The sequence below is a fragment of the Gobio gobio genome (genome assembly GCF_949357685.1).
Source record: "Gobio gobio genome assembly, chromosome: 9".
In the NCBI taxonomy this organism is placed as follows: Eukaryota; Metazoa; Chordata; class Actinopteri; order Cypriniformes; family Gobionidae; genus Gobio; species Gobio gobio.
Window position 1 is genome coordinate 7269963 of NC_137115.1, and position 20173 is coordinate 7290135.

General features: G+C 38.1%; 1 protein-coding gene across 1 annotated transcript; it reads right to left on the reverse strand.

The window, feature by feature from the left end:
- Positions 1-637: 637 nt before the first annotated feature.
- On the reverse strand, positions 638-17895 carry daw1 (dynein assembly factor with WDR repeat domains 1; the record flags this gene model as incomplete). The annotated part of the gene is made up of 13 exons (XM_079824762.1): positions 638-1286; positions 1373-1535; positions 2199-2275; positions 6982-7096; positions 9588-9690; positions 9775-9881; positions 10470-10577; positions 14667-14766; positions 15041-15163; positions 15250-15308; positions 17218-17362; positions 17671-17743; positions 17856-17895. The coding sequence occupies 13 exons, from the start codon at positions 17893-17895 to the stop codon at positions 1252-1254; spliced, it is 1248 nt and encodes a 415-aa protein (XP_079680888.1). The 3' UTR covers positions 638-1251.
- Between the last annotated feature and the right edge of the window lie 2278 nt (positions 17896-20173).

Here is a 20173-nt window from a genome sequence, read left to right on the forward strand (position 1 = left end):
TAATTTAATATGCAAGTCTTAAAGGGATAGTTCACCCAAAAATGAAAATGTTACATTTATCTGCTTACCCCCAGGGCATTCAAGATATAGATGACTTTGTTTCTTCAGTAGAACACAAATGAAGATTTTTAACTCCAACCGTTGCAGTCTCTCAGTCATATAATGCATGTGAATGGGGTCAAATTCACAGACAACTTCAAATTAAACCCTGCGGCTCGTGACGACACATTGATGTCTTAAGACACGAAAAGATCGGTTTGTGACCTCCCTTACCGGAAGTGATTCGCTTTCAAGATTGGTGGACATCGTGGTGTATTTGATGTAAAAAAATTATATAAATACTGTTCGGTTTCTCGCACAAACCCATCGTTTTGTGTCTTAAGACTTCAATGTGTCGAGCCGCAGGGTTTAATTTGAAGATGTCTGTGCATGTTTTTTTAACTCTCATAGAATTTGACCCCATTCACATGCATTATACGACTGACACACAGCAACGGTTGGAGTTAAAAATCTTCATTTGTGTTCTACTGAAGAAACAAAGCCCTGGGGGTAAGCAGATAAATGTCAAATTTTCATTTTTGGGTGAACAATTTCTTTAATATTGAACAACTGACTTCATATTAAACAATATGCTGCCAAGTCTGCACTTACATTGAAAGTCTACAGAGCAAAAGATTCTCCATATACTTCCATTATAAGTGCATTTCTGTGGGCATTTTTTTTGTTTTTTACAAACAGATAATGAGTCAAAAATTATTTTTGACAGCAAACTACGGAGCCCCACACAGGACATGCGGACAAACATATAGGCCTATATATCATGACCACGTATAAGAATGAATTCCCACAAATTAAAAATGTGTTCCCTCGTTTAAGTAAATGTTGTACCAATTCATCCCCTCGTTTTGATTTAACTAAAACAAGAGAATGCATTACTACGTGCCCAGAATTGAGTAAAACGAGGGAATAAATGATTCATTTGTGGCCATGATTTAACTAAAACGAGAGAAAGAATTGTTAGTTCATGGCCGTGTGTGTGTGTGTGGCTCCATAGCATACCACAAAAAAAGTTTAACTTGTAACTAAACCAGAATGTTCTTTGAGAGGGGGAAAATGTAACAGCAAAAATATCCTCTACACACTACATGTTCTCTTGAATAGAAATACCACGGCAGTGTGACAAGATGACACACAATATCTTAATCCAAAGAGGTGTAGGAATACTGTAAGATCAGCGTTCAGCCCGCTCTCTCAGTGCCAGATCCTGCAGGTGTTGTCTTTACTGCCTGCGGAAAGATTGACAAGGCTTGAAATTACTGACGTATGATTACTTTTGTGTGTGTATGAGTGTTACGCAGGTGTGTGTAATTGCCTGTAATGATGGTGTCTCCCTCATAGTTGAAAGCGCAGGAGAAGATCTCATCAGAATGTCCCTCCAGCACCTGCAAACACACTCCGGTGTTCACACACCACACGCGAGCCGTCTTATCCATGCTCGCCGTCAAGACGCGGCTCCCCTGAGGATTAAAACACACCTATGGCGAGGGAGACAATAAGTCAATTATATTTCTGCCTTTTGTTATGAGAAAGCGTCAGGACGGCTCTTTATCATATTCCATCATGAAACAATGACTTTGTTTTGCATGTGAGAACATCCTATTTCAACGTGCAGGAGAAAAACAGGAGAAGGAAGAACGTGTCAGTCGGAGAGAAAGACGGCTGAACTTAATTTGACCTGTGTTGATATGACAGGCGTTTATTATAGCGCTGAAGAACCAAGTGTGTATGTGCGTACTTGAGTTATCACCTTTACACAGGAAATGGAAATATTCTGGTGATGATGATGACGGTCGGGAGGGGGATGGAAAAGAAAGGAGCGCGGATATTATGGCAAGATCGTTCAGGGATAGGCCTAAGAAAAGAAGAGTAGACAGATGAAGAGAGCAGTAATAAAGAAAGCCGCCGTATGAATATGCTGATTGCGGAGAAGATGACGGACGACAGGCAGGATTCTGGGATGAAGGCAAGAGGGCAGAACAGGTGGATGTAAACAGGAAGGGACCTCGACAGGAAATGACAGGAATGAAAGGAAATGAGTGCCTTAGCAGATGAAGAAAGAGATACGAGGAAAGCAGAGAGGATTATTGAGTCCGAAGCTTGAGTGACAGGGTGAGGATGGAGATCATGTGATTTCTTACCTTTGATATCTCTCCTTTATGGCCCTCTAATTGACATAAACACTGGAACGTTCCTGCGCTGAACACTCTTGATGAACCTGAACGCAAACAGCACAGCAGTTATGGGTAAATGTCACGAAAACATGCCCAGGTCACAAAATCTAATTATCTTTTTTAATAATCCGTTACACTCGAATGTACATCACAATAAGGAAGAAAAGACCTGTCGCGACACGCTACTTCCGTTTGAACTTTAAATGGTCCTCTAGGTTAAGAACTGTCAAATGAATACCCCTAATTATATTTCAGTATGTCTGCTGTCATCTGAAATGAGAACAAAGCTGCTATATATATATATATATACAGTTGTGCTCAAAATGATTCATACCCAGGCCAAATATTGAGTTAAAATGATTTTTTATTTGGTGAATGCAACTTCTGACTGGAAATGACACAAGAAAATGGGCAAAGGCTGTGTTAGAGATATTAATGAAAAATATTAGCTTTTATTTGTATTTAACATTTTGACTCTTCCATGTCCAAAATTATTTATATATAAAGATCTTATCTCAAAAATCTCAGGAAATGCAATCTTCTGCACCATTCTAAATGCTCCAAGTAAATTCTAGCGTGTTCTAGAGCAGGGGTTTTCAAACTTTATGAAGCCAAGGACCAACAAATATGATGAACCTTTTATTTTTATGTATGAAAAAAACAGTTAAACTGTTAGATAAATAGTAAGTGTGACATTATAAATACAACATATTGTTTCCAAACTTAAATTGGCTATAATTAATGCTCGATATATAAACCTGAAGAAGAACATTTTCAATTAAAAATTATTTGTATAAGCAACTTTCTTAATAAATGTATGTAAGCAGCTTACGTACTGCGTTAAGAATACTGCTTTACAACCCCAGTTGTAAAGAGTGAGATAAAGGGGACTATAGTGAGAGAAACTCATCAGAAAGAGACAAAGCAAACACACAATTCTGGAAAGTATAGTCAAACCAAAAATTATTCAGACACCAGATTTTTTACTAGTGGGTGCAGGACACTATAGTTCATTTATGCAAGTGAGGATAGCAAAATAAAGTAAACTGTGACATATTATACCCAAAATTCTTCATACAGTGGACTATCAGTAAAATGTATCAAAATTTGGGACCAAAATTATTCAGACACTTTGACCTCACCATGTTTTACTTGCATGTTTTTCTTTAATTGCTAATGCGACCTTTTACACCACAGGCTGAACAAAATTACGCAATGCTTGGTCATTGGTTGACTTAACTTGGTATTATCTAATTGTGTACTTAAATTGAACAGCTGACAGTTGATTGGTTGATTGTAATCATTACATACCTTTCTCTCAAAGTTATCTGACATTATCAAGATTAAAGGATTAGTTCACTTTTAGATAAACTTTTGCTGATAATTTACTCACCCCCATGTCATCCAAGATGTCCATGTCTTTCTTTCTGCAGCCGAAAAGAAATTAAGTTTTTTGATGAAAACTTTCCAGGATTTTTCTCCATATAATGGACTTCAATGGGCCCCAAACGGTTCAAGGTCCAAATGACAGTTTCAGTGCAGCTTCAAAGGGCTTTAAACGATACCAGACAATGAATAAGGGTCTTATCTAGCGAAACAATCCATTTCTGCGAGAAACTTAGTAGTATTTATGCTATTATTTTAACTCTTACCAGACGAACGTGATCATCTCTGAGCTCAACCATAACTTACGCTAAGTGAGGTCAAAATACGAGCCTGGTCATAGAAATATCGATCGTAGATGCCTCATTCTACTGATCCGTGCAAGCGCTAATGAGGCATCTACGTATACATCTATGACCAGGCTTGTATTTTGTCCTCACTTAGCGGAAGTTATGGCGGAGCTCAGAGATGATCACGTTCGTCTGATCAGAGTTAAAATAATAGCATAAATACTACTTGGTTTCTCGCAGAAACGGATCGTTTGGCTAGATAAGACCCTTATTCATCATCTGGTATCGTTTAATGCCCTTTGAAGCAGTACTGAAACTGTCAATTGGACCTTGAACCATTTGGAGCCCATTGAAGTCCATTATATGGAGAAAATTCCTGGAGTGTTTTCATCAAAAAACTTAATTTCTTTTCGACTTTAGAAAGAAAGACATGGACATCTTGGATGACATGGGGGTGAGTAAATTATCAGCAAAAGTTTATTTAAAAGTGAACTAATCCTTTAAGTTCTTGTCAAATTTCATTACCATATATTACTATAGCGAATAAACTGTGATAATGTGAGAAAATGTTGAAGGTGTCTTAATAAATTTTGGTTTGTATGTATACAGCAAGAAAGGTGAGACACATTTAGAAATGAAACAGTTAGGTAGACTTTATCCATTTTTGCCTTGTCTTTTTATTCTCTGAAATTTTCTGGGGACCCCTTAGAACCTTCTGGAGGACCCCTGAGGGTCCCCGGACCCAAGTTTGAAAACCCCTGTTCTAGAGCATTCTAATCTATAACAGAAGTGGTCAATAAACTATACATTCAGAACAGTTGATACACCTGTTTGCTAGTCAGTTTCTGGTCAATTGAAAGTCACGGTTAAATCCAAGGAGCTAAGTAAGGACCTCCAGTTGCGCATTGTGGATGCTCACAAGAAAGGGAAAGGTAACAAAGGTATTTCCGAATGTTTTCAAGTACCAGCGGTCACTGTGTAAATCATTACTAGTCAAGTCAAGTCGCCTTAATTTATATAGCGCTTTTTGAAACACAGATTGCTTCAAAGCAGCTTTACAGTGATAATAGGAAATTAATTTTGTTTTTGAAGAAAAGTTTTTGATTAATTTCTGTTGTAAAAGCTGATTAGTTATTTAATTTGGTGCCATTTAAACAACACCATCTTCAATTAAATCAGAAAAACGGCGACGGCATGTACGCAAGCATTACGTGTTCAGCCTATAGGCAAGCGTGTTTGGATACGCATGTGTGCATATGTGTTTTATCTGTATAGAGGGGAAGGGAAGAGGGCCTTCACAGGGGAGATTTGACACGGTCTCTTCTGACACTTCAGAGATGCGTTGTGGTCGTGTCTAGGCACATTTCCACCATCTGATCTGGATCAGGCTGACTACAGTAAACCTCAAGATAAACAGAGAGACTAACATTAGCGTAGATGCCATTCTTTTTATGATGTGACGAGTACATCAGGTGTTATGGGAAGTGTTCCCGGTTCCGGCTGACCTAGTTAATGCAGCCTAAAACAATCATTTAACTGATTTGAATAATAGAAATTGATAATGTTCTATGTGTATGTCATAGTATAGAGATGTGTTTTTAGTCTAGATTTAAACTGACAGAGTGTGTCTGCTTCCCGAACAATGCTAGGAAGACTGTTCCAGAGTTTAGGTACTAAATAGGGATCGTCCGCCTGCAGTTGCTTTTGATATTCTAGGATATTACTAGAAAGTTCAAGGTTCAGTGTGGAGTTTGACCAAAATTTAAAAGCCAAAATTGACCCCTGCGCTTGCAAGACTGGTAGTGTGGGAGGCTAAGAAGAATCCAAGAATCATCAGCAAAGCCATCCTGAATAATCTGAGTAATGCTGGTACCAACACTTCAAGGCAGACACTCCAGCGGGCACTGCACAATGCTGACACTCGCCTAGTCTTTGCAAAGAAGAAGCCTTTGGTCATTGATTCTGTGGCTTCAGTTTGGAGAAAAAAGGAGTAGCATTCAACCCCAAGTACACCATCCCCACGGTCAAGCATGGTGGTGGGGAACATAATGCTTTGGGGGTGTTTTTCAACCAATGGGCCTTGTAAAAGTAAATGGCATCATGATAAGAAACAACTACATTAAGATTCTGGAGCAAAACATCAGGCAGTCTGCAGAAAAAACTTGGCCTGGGGACATAGAGGACCTTCCAACAAGATAACAATCCAAAACGCACAGCAAAAGTAGTCAAGAAATGGTTGGCTGAGAACAATGCCAACATTTTGGAGTCCAGACCTGAATCCAGTTGAGAATTTGTGGAGAGAACTGAAGACCAGAGTGATGGCAAGGAAGCCTTACAACCTCAAGGACCTAGAAATCTATACAAAAGAGGAGTGGTCCAAAATCCCAGTGGAAATGTGCAAAAAAAAAAACCTCCAATTATCAATAATAAAAACCGTCTGACAGCTGTGATGAAAAATAAAGGCTTTGCCATTGATTATTGAGAAAGGGTATGAATAATTGTGGATATGGAATGTTTTGTCAAAAGGTAAAAAAATGCTAATTTTCTTCGTTAATATCTCTAACACAATGTCTTTCTTGTCACCTGTTTGTGTTATTTCCAACCAGAAGATGCCTATTTGTCAAATAAAAATTCACCATAATTAAACATTTGGCCTGGGAATGAATAATTATGAGCACAACTATATATATATATATATATATATATATATATATATATATATATATATACAGTATAGGTAAAATACCTGCATTAATTTGTATTAACCTGTATATACAAAGAGCCTTTTTTATAATTATGCTCACATCACAAATTATAGGGTCTGCTAGATTAAGGGTGCCACGGTTTACTCACTGACACATCTTACCCCACAACCCCCATATATTTTGTATAAAGAAAATAAACACTTATAAAGGGCCATTAAGAAGTTTTTCACACACATTCCAAGAAAAAAGTAGTTCTCATTACTGTAATTTCTCATTTCATTTTAGAGTCACGTATATATATTTTTCAAATATTCTAGATGGGTTTTGTGAGACTGAATCAGGTCGTGATGTGTGGCGATGGAGATGTCTTACCATCAGCAGAGGCCGTAGCGATCAATTGACCGGTGTAGTTAAAACACACATCCAACACCTCATCATTATGACCTAAGAGAGTAGCCAAACACTGACCGTTGCCTGCATCCCACACCTGCACACACAAACACACACAGAACCTGTTATATAACACACACAAACCACATGATGGACACAATAGCCTCCTCACAAACACTGTATATTCGTTTGGGTGAATTCCAGTAGAAAGTGCTCTGTCCTGCTCACTCATCAAATGTACCACCCATAGTTCCTGTCAATGTAATTTCTCATTCTCTTAAGGGGTTATTTTATGCTTCGTTACAGTTTAACTTTCTTTATTGTGTAATGTTGCCGTTTAAGCAAGGAAAAGTCCACTCCAAATAGTTATTCTCTATATTAGTGCGCACTAGGGATGCAACAATAAAGTTAGTCCACGGTTCAATACATACCTCGGTTTTTAACCACAGTTTTCGGTTCGGTTCGGTTCTGATGGCTTGTCACATCAGTTTTTTACTATTCTATTCTTAGGCAACAGGAACCGCAAGAGGTTAAGGAGAAAAAATACTTTTTTTTTTTGCAATACTCTTTCTTTATTTTACTTAAAATAATTGAAAAACCTTACTTAAACTTAAAACTTTACTTAAAAAAAACCCTTGTACACATTCCTAGTGTACTGTATAATATAAAATAAATATATATAAAGATTTACACTGGCAGCTCAGAGCTGTACAGCAGCATTTAAGTATGAAATTGAATGAATAAATGTAAAAATAAAACACTACATAGACTTCACTATAAAATATACATTGATTCTTATTAAAGCTATACTGCATACGTTTTTCAGTCAAGTGATTTTCTCTTTGTCTTTTGTTGTTGTATTAACATTAAAGGGATAGTTCATTCAAAAATGAAAATTCTGTCATCGAGAAATAAATACAGGTTTGGAACAATATTAGAGTGAGTAAATAATGACATCATTTTACAGGTGAACTGTCCCTTTAAGGACAGCGTGTTCACTAGGCTGTGCTGCTGCCAATTTAAGACCTGCGTGCATCTAATATACTGACACACACCGATTTTACTTTCACTTTAGACATAAACGACTGTGTTTATGTTAACCTTGTGTGTATTTGACAGTATTAGCGCAGTAAGACGACTACTTAGTTCAGTAATCACGTATTTGACAGGCGTTTAGTGCACGCGCTCGGAAAGAGCGCATGTTAAAACCGCGCACGCGAATGAGCCGACAAGGCTTTAAAACCTAAAATGCATGCAAATAATGAACTTCCTTGATTGTGAATAACTATAGTGTTCCGTGAGTATAACTCTACAACTAACGTGTGATGTGAATGTATATCGTATTGTTCAGTATATTGGGATGGAGGCAAATGAAAGAATTTGTAGAAAAATAATTAATTAAATGCTAAACCGAAAAAAACGCAATTCACAAGCGCGTATTGAACCGTGAATGCCGTACCGAACGGTTCAATATTATATTGAGAATTGTGGCATCCCTAGTGCGCACTGTCTCTGAACTCCCTGAAACGCCATTGTAGTCTTGAGTTTTCTTCTAAGAATGAACACGTCACAATATTCCTCATTTGAATCATTCCCGCCCAAGGCATATGCAAATAAAGAGGCGGCGGGGCGGGGCCTAGTTGCTTTAGAAGTGTGTTGAAATTCGCAGTTATGGAATAAGCGGGACATTTCCCAAATACGTTTGAAGTGGCTGACCAATCACAACACACAGGTCCAGCTGACCAATCAGAACACATTTTGCTTTTCAGAAGGAGAGGCTTCATAGAGACAGAAAATAAACAGGGCTGCATTTCTCTAAAGCATCATGAGCTAAGTTTATTGTAGAGACAACGGTGGCAATGGTTCTACGATCTACTTAGGCTTACAATGTTTTTGGGAAACGCAGTCCAGAGCGTTACTGACAGACTGGGAAGAGAGGTGCTGCAATAATGTCAAATATGTGAAGAGTTTTTTGAATATTCAAGCATGAAAACCTATTTTTAGTAGAGCCCAAAAACAAAATCAAGACTTTGAAAAAGGGCATAATAGGTCCCCTTTAACCACAGACGCCAAATGAACTGACACTTATAAATGAGGAGGACTTTGTCTCGCTGTTTTTCAGAAACATCAGACAGTGCTGAATAATTAAGAGCCCTCACACTTCTAGTAATAGACAGACAATCAGAGGGAGAGAGTTACTCAGACAGATGAAAGTGAATGCAACGAAAGAAAAAAGGGGTCACATACTGAAAAATAGAATTTTCTTCATCTTTTGAAATAAAAGTTGTGGTTGTGTATCATGTAAACATAGTTTCAGAACTCAAAGCTCAAAAAGGCCATTTCTGAAAACATCTTGTTCCAGAATTGTTGTGTTTTCAACGTCAGAAACCATGCAACATAAATATCATCTAATAACAATCAAATTCATTTGATTCAGCATCTTGCTATCAAGCTGGTTTTGATGCAACTGTCAACGTTGGTAAAGAAAGAACTCAATTTGGATGCCAAATTATTATGAACGGACCTCAGGGGTAAAACTTAATTTAAGAGGCTCTTTTACGAGACTGAGAGTGAAGAGAAACAGAAACCTTGCAAGTTTTATCCAGAGAGGCCGTGGCGATGAGGGAACAGTCCCAGTTGAACTGAACACAACTGATCTCTCCACGGTGACCTGTGAGAACATGAACTTTCCTGGGAGAGACAGACACAATACAAATCCCATTAGGCTGTCTAAAAGTTAAAGCATTAAACATTAACTGTGGTGTACACACTGACCTGCCAGAGGGAACGTCCCACAGAATGGCAGTGTGGTCAAACGACCCTGTGACCAACCGATCGCCCGTCGTGTTGAAGGAGAGAGAGATGATCTCGGCGAAGTGACCCTGAGAAAGTGTGAATAGAGAATGCTGTGAGTGGAGAGAGGAATAGAAAGGCAGCCTTTTTCACTTCAGCAAATAAATGTCATATTAATTTTCCCAATTCATCGGTAAGAACTCACGGAGCTATTCATAATTTAGATTCATAGGGAAATAATTGGAGAGTTAAGAGGGGTAATTACGCAGCACACACACACAGCACCAGTCACACTGCTCTGCCATGTGCTGTGGAGAGGAAAAGACCTCCAAACGCTCCGTCTCATCCCTCTCCCTCCATCCACACGTTTCTGTACAGCTTCGGCTCAGACCATGTTGCGTGACGCATCTGTTTGCATTCCATGTGCACGCTACACTGCTGTTCGACTAAACAATGTGGAATGCTTGAAGTATTCCATAAATGCCCATAATGAAAGATTTGATGACAAATTAATTAATAAACATACGCATGGGTAAGTTTTCACTGATTGCTGGAGATTACTGCGAATTAAAGAGAAATCATTAAAAATCCCTTAGGAGAAGAGCAGATGAGGGGGAAATGATGAAGGAGGATAGGCGGCGAACAACAATACAGAAAAAACAGAGGATAATACATACTGTCAATGTGGACACCTCTTCCCCGCTCTCAACATCCCATAATTTAGCTGTGGTGTCCATGCTGCCCGTAGCAACCAGGGTACTTTGAGGGTTAAAAGCCAGGCACACCTAATAGCAGACACACACAGAAAATTATAGACAGTGTTTCTAAAACTGGTTATATTCCAAAAGCACAATATACATACACAGGGTTCTTCCATGTTTGGCATCCTAGTTGAAACCCCTTGACACAGTTTGTTCAACATACTTAAATTGGTGCCCACCCTAGGTGGTCAGATGTGTTGTCTAATGGGTTGAAAGGCCTCAACCAATTTCACCAGCCATTTTAGTTCAGTTGTGGTAAGACTTTCGTTCATCTTCGGCACACAAATTAAGATTTTTTTTATGATATCTGAGAGCTTTCTGTCCCTACATTGATATATAAAGCGATCGAGTCTCTTCAGAAAATTTGAACTAAACCGCTCAATTCATATGGATTAGTTTTATGATCTCTTTATGAACTTTTTGAAGCGTCAAAGTGGTAGTTGCGTAGCGGTCAATGGAGGGACAGAAAGCTCTCAGATTTCATCAAAAAGATCTTCAGTTGTGTTCTGAAGATGAATGACATGAGGATGAGTAATTAGTAATTAATGACAGAATTTTCATTTTTGGGTGAACTATCCCTTTACAAATAAGCATGCTCTTTCCATTCACACTATCCTTGACACTGAAAGTGGATTGGATCTTATTTTGGTCCACTTTAAGGTCCTGAGTCCGAAATTCTCTTCCAAAATTTTTGTACGTAAAAAAATAAATACAACCTCACGTTGTGTCAATCACCCTTAAAGGGTTAGTTCACCCAAAAATGAAAATTCTGTCATTAAAGGGTTAGTTCACCCAAAAATGAAAATTCTGTCATTAAAGGGTTAGTTCACCCAAAAATGAAAATTAATTCCTTACCCTCATGTCGTTCGACACCTGTCAGACCTCCGTTCATCTTCAGAACAGAAATGAAGATATTTTAGTTGAAATCTGATGCCTCTGAAAGGCCTCCATTGGCTCAATGGTACTCTACACTCTCAAGACCCTTAAAAGGTACTAAAGACGTCGTTACAAAGTCCATCTCACTACAGTGGCTCTACAATAACTTTATGAATCGGCGACAATAGTTTTTGTGCGCAAAAAAAACCTAAATAACGACTTACATAGTGATGACGATTTCAAAACAAAGCATCATGAAGCTTCGAAGCGTTATGAATCACTGAGCCGAATGATGATTCGGATCGCATGTCAAACCGCCAAACTGCTGAAATTTGGCGATTCAAACTGCTGAATCGACTCAGTGATTCATAACGCTTCGAAGCTTCATGATGCTTTGTTTTGAAATCGTCATCACTATGTAAGTCGTTATTTAGGGTTTTTTTGCGCACAAAAACTATTGTCGCCGATTCATAAAGTTATTGTAGAGCCACTGTAGTGAGATGGACTTTGTAACGACGTCTTTAGTACCTTTTAAGGGTCTTGAGAGTGTAGAGTACCATTGAGCCAATGGAGGCCTTTCAGAGGCATCAGATTTCAACTAAAATATCTTCATTTCTGTTCCGAAGATGAACGGAGGTCTGACGGGTGTCGAACGACATGAGGGTAAGTAATTAATGACAGAATTTTCATTTTTGGGTGAACTAACCCTTTAATTACTTACCCTCATGTCGTTCGACACCCGTAAGACCTCCTAAAAAAAAAAAAGTTAGGAATTTCAGCATGGTGGCGTTTTGTGCAGGTGAAGAGACGGGACTTCCCTTCGTGCATCTGCTTCGAAACACGCGTTGGTGTGTATAGTGCTTTAGACCGGAGGATTATCATCCCAGCGATATGATGGAGTCAAACATTGTTATACTCATGTAAGGCCGGCTACACTCTGGCTGCGTTGCGTGAGCGTGGCGTTTTCTATGTCTTTACACACCAGAAGCGTGTCTGACGCGGCGCTGCTAGGTTACGTACAGGGAGGGCTATACTTCATGTTAAACCTATACAGCAAAGACCAGGGGTGCGTCACAATCAGCTCCCTAGTTCAGTAGTCAGGGCACTGATCAGGACATAAGTCAATGGGCTGATCCCTGATCAGTGCCCTGACTACTGAACTAGGGAGCTGATTGCGTATTTCCCTACTGAACTAGGGAGCCGACCCATTGTCGGCAGTATTGACGGCAAAATACGCTACAGAATATTTCGTTCTATTTGAAAATCGAGAATATTTTCCTTTCTTAATTACAATTATATCTGCATGTCAAAACCTAGAGACTTTCAAACATCAAAATGTCATTTAGTAATATGTATTTGTGTCAAAATGACAAACAGCTTTTCCTATTCTATTTTGCCTGGAAACGTTTCCAACATGATTGCGTGCGTGAAAAATATGCATCGGTTCTATTTCTAGCATGTGCTTTCGGCGCGGCTCGAGCCGCGCGTGTCACGCAGGCAGTGTGTAGCTTGCCTAAAGGATGAATAAACATCTACACAAGTTGCTTCTTTGCCGTCGTGTTTACATTGATGAATACAAAGTATGTACACTAACACAGCTGAATACAGTCTCACACTTTTTCGAAAAAAAGTTCTGAATTATGTGCTGGTAATGTAAATATTTTATTCATGCCATGTATGCACATTCAAGTTCACTCAAATACATACTCATAACGTCATATACATCCTCACACTAGCGGCGAATCGGCACGAAATAAACCCATAACACAGAAATAATGAATAAAGGATAAACACAATAACACTGTATGTGGTTTGGCGGCCGGCGGGAGATGTGACGGTCCCGGATCCGTCAGGGATGCAGCTCGGAGAAAACGTGAACTGTGCACCGTGAGTCTTGTTTTTTAAACATTTGCTAAGTACCAAATCAGTCGTGATGAGAAACCGCTGACGTTATATCACATAACGTTTATTGTGGACGGATATTAACGAGTGTGACTTTTCCTGATGGTCAAAGCCTATAAGTTTCTGCTATTGGTAAAGTATCAATACTAGATGACAATAACATTACCTGCTTTGCTACTGCCTGATACATGATAATAATCAGTACAGTGTTGTAATCTGAGCACAGTGTTCATATCGTTAGCTAGCTTATATATAAGCTAACACTGGTCTCTCACGGAGACACCTGCTCTGTTCTCCACTGTTTCTCCTCACACAACAACTCAATTTGTCTCCTGTAATCGTTGTTCTGTCTAATCCTGGTTTGTCCCTAATTGTGTGTCATAATTGTATGGCTGTGGTCTGCCATATGAGTATTAATAAACATTTATAATGTCCTCAGCGTCCGAGCTGTCATTGCGATCCATTGTTTTCCTATCGCTGAAATTCACCGCACTCCCTCTCGTTATGTCACGTCCGGTTTTGGCATTTTTAGATGCGGAAGTAAAATTCGAGTCAAAAAGCCTTAATAGTGTATTTTAAAGTATATTTTAAAGAAAATCTACTTCCTACATTATTTTTCTAAACATTGACTCACTGGAGTCTCTAACCTGCAATATGCCCTTTAAGAGGGCAGCACTCTCAGATGTTTTTACACCATATATTGTAGAATTAAAACACTTTATACCCAAATGTCAAAACATTTACTCGAATCAATGAACAGCACTAATAAAGCCCCAGTCTTGCAGATCATTAACTAAAAAAAGTAGTTTTAGGGTTTAGTTACCCTTTAAAAACAAAAATGTACTCTCGTGTCATTCCAAACCTGTATGACTTTCTTTCTTCTATAGAATTTTTTTTAAGAATGTTGGTCACCAAACAGTTTTGGTTCCCGTTGACTTCCTCTGTTTGCCCAAATATACAATGGAAGTCAATGGGAACCTGCTGAGTTACCAACATTCAGCAAAACAATATAAAAACATCATAAAAATAGCTGATATGGCTTTTGTTGGAGAAACAGTCTGACAATTAAATGGTTTAAATCTCATTTAAGTTCACATATATTGAAATATACCAAGACACGTCGCGCTAGGTTTAATGTCATTGACATCACATGTATAATGCCAGGACATTATCTCAGGAAGAAAGAAAGTCATACAGGTTTGGAATGACAGTAAATGATGAGAGAATTATCATTTTTGGATGAACTGTTTTTCAAACTGCTGAGTCTAGTGTGAATGCAGGGAGAAAACAGTGATGTTGGGTTTTAGGCAGTGGGAAGTGAGAATGCAGACGTACGATTTCTGCTGTGTGTCCTCTAAATGTGTAGAAACACATTCCCGTTTCAGCACTCCACAATTTGCAGGTCTTGTCAAAAGAGCCCGTGGCAACCTTGTCTCTGAGAGAGAAAAGGGGGCAGAGAGAGAGAAAGAGAGAGAGAGAGAGTGAGAGAGAGAGAGATAGAGAGAGAGAGAAGGGCTCCTGTTATGACTCAAAGTGACAAATGGTCCCATTGTAAAAACAACACCAGTTACCATGCAGTGCCCTGACCCTGCAGAGAGACAAGAGAGCTGACAGAGAGGGCTTTTCTCTACTTCACAGTTTAAAAAAGAGATTAAGAGTAAGCCATTCTGAACGCTAAGTGATCAAATGTGCAGGAGCGGTGCTGTTACCCATAAGGGTTGTTGAAGGCGATGGCGTACACAACGTTCCTGTGACCCTCCAAAGTGTGCAACTCCTCTCCGGATGCGGTGTCCCATATTTTACAAGTCCTGTCATAGCTTCCGGTTATAAAACTGCAAACAGGCGGAAAGTAAGGGAGAGAGGCAGAATTAGAGGGAGGGAGGGGGAGCAGGCATGTGAGCACAGCTGATAAACTCACCTCGATCCTGATTTATTGAAGGCTACATTCGTCAGGGGCAAGATGTGAGCCTGAAGTGCCTGTAGACGAAAACAGAGAAGACGAATGCTTGGGGGGGGGAGCACTTAACCACATTAATTCATTTCAGATACATAAGCTTGACTGTGTAATTTCCAAACATAATTACTATGCCTTTGATGTACAAAAACAGCAGTTTTCCCTCTGCTGCCACCTCGTGGGTAATATTGATATAAGACACAGCAGATGTCTTCAAAAAAACATTCAAATGCATTTAATTTGGTAATTTAGTATATGTAAGCATGGTGGTATGGAACAAACACACCAAAGGCCCAACACCAAATAACAACCTATCATGAAATTGGTGCAATGTCTAATTCATGAAATCAGATAACAAGCTGGAAAACAGCCTGTTCATTTCATGCTGATCATTTTTTCGTGCAATCAGTTAACAAGCTGGATAACGCTAGATAACCGGTTACATTATTGGAATGAAATTTTATGAAAAATCATCTTAAAATTATAAGTTTGTTCCTTTTTTTCTTATTACATTCTGCAAAAAATTTTAAAAAAAAATTAAAAATGTATGTTCTTTGAACCGTTTCAATCCCCAACTGAAATGAAAGAACATAATTTTATGAAATTGTATAAATATATAATGGTAATAGTTAACATGTGAGATTCATTTTGAAGATTAAAAAGATAGTTCACCCAAAACTAAAAATGATGTCATAAATTATTCACCCTTATTTCGCTCCAAACCCGTAACACAAATGAAGATCTTTTTGATGAAATCACAGAGATTTCTGTCCCTCCATTGACAGCTACGCAACTGACACTTTGATGAGATCATAAATCTAATCCATATGAATTGAGCGGTTTAGTCCCAATTTTATGGAGAGACTCCATGGATTTTATATGATGGCCAGATTTAATTTAGGCTTTTATTCACACATATAAATTTTGATAAGCGAACATACACAGAACCTCAACCAAATCTTGCAGAAGCTCAAACGTGATGCGTAACACGAGAATGAACCTCATTGGTTCTTGCAGAAGCTCAAACGTGATGCGTAACGCGAGAATGAACCTCATTGGTTCTTGCAGAAGCTCAAACATGATGCGTAACGCGAGAATGAACCTCATTGGTTCTTGCAGAAGCTCAAACGTGATGCGTAACACGAGAATGAACCTCATTGGTTCTTGCAGAAGCTCAAACGTGATGCGTAACACGAGAATGAACCTCATTGGTTCTTGCAGAAGCTCAAACGTGATGCGTAACACGAGAATGAACCTCATTGGTTCTTGCAGAAGCTCAAACGTGATGCGTAACACGAGAATGAACCTCATTGGTTCTCGCAGAAGCTCAAACATGATGCATAACACGAGAAACTTTCTAATAGCAGTGAATCACAGCCCAAAACAGTGCATCCTCCCATTATAAAAATGCTCCACACGGCTCCGGGGTGTTAATAAAGGCCTTCTGAAGTGAAGCGAAGGGTTTGTGTAAGAAAAATATCCATATTTAAAACTTTATAAAGTAAAATATCTAGCTTCCGGCTGACCGCCTTCCAAAAAATTGACAAAAAAAAACGCAACTGGCGCAACTTTGACATTAGATATAGCGTAAGCGTTTTGAACTGTGAGAGGCGTTACACTTTCTGCGCAAGTTTTGGGCTCCCATTCACTGCCATTATAAAGCTTGGATTAGCCAGGACATTTTTTAATATAACTCTGATTGTGTTCGTCTGAAAGAAGAATGTCATATACACCGAGGATGGCTTGAGGGTGAGTAAATCATGGGGGAATTTTCATTTTTGGGTGAACTTTCCCTTTAATGGAACACCTCTGGCCCACCAGAAATATCACTCTGCATCTCAAAGCTGGAGCCGGGCCTGGAATCACAATAAGTAGATCAAATATGCATGACCCAGATATGTTTGAGCATGACTGGTCAGTATTTATTAGTACCCTGAAAAGGTAGAACTTGCGTTCATCCTTCTGGCCGACTTTCTCCTGTAGTTTGCAGATCAGGACTTTCACCTGCGCAACACAGGACGAGGTGATGAGAGGCTCGGCTGCTCGAATGTCTGACAGCAACTCATTCACATCAGTCCTAGAGGAGGAACAGACACTTGTTTATCAGATAAATAGTTTGTAAGATATACTGGTAACACTTTAAGGGCTCACTAGTTAATGTTAGTTTGTTACAGTACTTATTCATCTTTGTTAACATTAGTAAACAATAATAAAACAATACAATAATAAAAAATACAACTGTTCATTGCTATTTCATGTTAGCTAAGGTCAATTAAATAATATTAACAGATAAGCTGTTTTTTGTTGAAATTAACATGATCTACGAATGTTAAAAATCGGAACCTACCACTTTTCTATCACAATTAGTTTGATAAGCACACTTACTCTGGAGTCAAGTTTAACAGGTCGATGGATTTCGTCTTTAGCTTCCCCCCTTTCTCATAGTCCAGGAATATTCCTGCACAGCAAAATGCGAGCTTTTCAATCAGAGTCAAAATTCAACCAGGTACTCTATAAAAACTGTATGACGTGAATTGTATGCAATATTAAACTTTAAAAGTGTATATTACCCGGTGGGTAGTATCGTATGTGTAGCCGTTTCAGCCTCATCGCGCCACTGAAGACAGTGTCAACAAACCGTTACTAAGGTGACTAGAGGTCACATGCGCACGGTCCTAACCCTTACATTTAGGTGAAACATTTAATATTTCGATTTAACTATTTAAAATATCTCCAAGTTGACAAATATTGTTGTAAATGTGCTAAAAAAAAGTGACCGTCAAAAATTCTCACCAGTTTTTTAAACATTGGTTGAAGCTAAATGTGTCAAAATGTTGCTGTTATTTTCAGCGTGAGCCGCTTTACAAACGGCGCCCCATACGGTCGACGAATACAGATATTTGTAATGCTTTATTTAGTAACAGAGCCATTCCACCGAATGGGTGACATTTGCTTGTTGTAATTTATCATTTTTTTCAACACTGAATCTAATACTACACATATTTAGGGAGAGCGGGGTTGGTTGGCACACTTTTCACTCTCTGTCATATTTCTCAGTCATGCTATATGTTAAAATAACCTAACCAGTAACAACTGTAAGGTTAAGATCTCAGCTAATCAACAGGTATATTTAATGTTCACAAATGATTCCAAATGTTTTTTATTCATCATTAAACTCATGTTGTGCGTTTGTGCCAACCAGCCCCAGTATGGGGGTTGGTTGGCACATGCAATGGGGTTGGTTGGCACAGATGCTTTAGTTACAAAAAAATGAGGTGACAAATATAAATAACTTTTATAAAATAACTAAGTATTTCATTAAAACATTCAAGCAAAGTATCTGCTTAATGTGCTGAATGGTATTTTTATGTCCTTTGCTGTGCTCTAATACTTCTGTTTTGAGTCTTCACCTGTCGGGCTGACTCCAGCATAATCTGTGCTGGTGTCTTTCCTCTGTCTATTGTTCTTAAATACTTTCTGACCGTTTTGACTTCTAAAAGAAAATTATTTAATACATAAGTTTATGTTCATGATAATTTAACATACAATCCTGATAAAAATGTGATGCATAAATATATTTATATACATGCAACATATATGTAATATTTATCATGTTGGTTGGCACATGTGTCAACTATAGTGTCAACCAACCCCCAACTCAGTGTGTCAACCAACCCCACCCACATTAGGACACACCTCTTTACTGACATGATGTTCGCCACATAGCATAGCTCATCAGAGACTTTTAAATTTCATATTAAAATATAGATGATTCCTATCTCTATCAACTGAAATCCTTACATTTTATATATCTCTATCTATCATAGTTCTAAAATGTATTTAGTGGGGGGGACCATTTTTTTGTTTTGATAAAATTTTTGTCTGTAAAATAGAAAAATTGTCCTCACCTCAATAGTTAGTGACCGTTTGATGATTTTAGTCAATGGGTGTGTTCAGGTCAAGTTGACAGTCATTTTAATGTTATATTTTTTTTGGCAACATCCTCTAGTGTACTGGAATTGAACTGTGTGCCAACCAACCCCTGACCCAGCCCCGCTCTCCCCATGGCCTATAAGATCCAGATGATGCAACATCCTTTTGAAAAGCTTGTCTAGTGGCATGTTCCAAGTTTTTAGAGGGGGCAATGTGTGAGGATAACAGGACTGAGTGAAAACCTGGGGACACGACTAAAATGTGTATATTAACATATTATGGATTTTTTATTAAAAAAATATATTTTTTTAAGCATAGATGGTATTTGGAGTCACACAACAATGCAAAAAAAGTATGATTTCTGAACAATTTTATTGATTATATTTCATGATAAGGTTTAGATTTAGAATACTTTTTTTGTGTGTGTGTTCTCAGTTGTTAATAATGTTTTAAATTTTATATTTTACATTTTCAGTTAGATTAATGTTCAGGACACTTTGCTTAATTATAAAATGTATTTTAGAGTTAATTTCCATGCAAATTTATACAAAAAATTTCGTGGGGACTGAAATGTTACCCATTCGGTGGAATGGCTCAACAAATAGCACAACAATTAAATACAAAATAACAATAACAAAAAACCAGTAAGAAAAATTATAAAATACAAATAATAATAATAGTACAAATAAATAAATAGAATAAACAACAAAATAACACAAAGATGAGGGTAGATGAATAGGTTAGCAGTAAAAAAATGTCCTGTAAAACACCACTTTTGAAGACAAAATACATATCATTATGTAGTGTGAAGTTTGATGTTTGAGAAAATATAAGGGGTCACTAACTTTGTTAATTCTTTCACAGTTTTTTTATTTTTTACTGAAATGTGAACAGACAACAGAAATGTACACTTTTACAGTGGTTCCAAAAAAGTTCATATTTGAACAATTCTGAG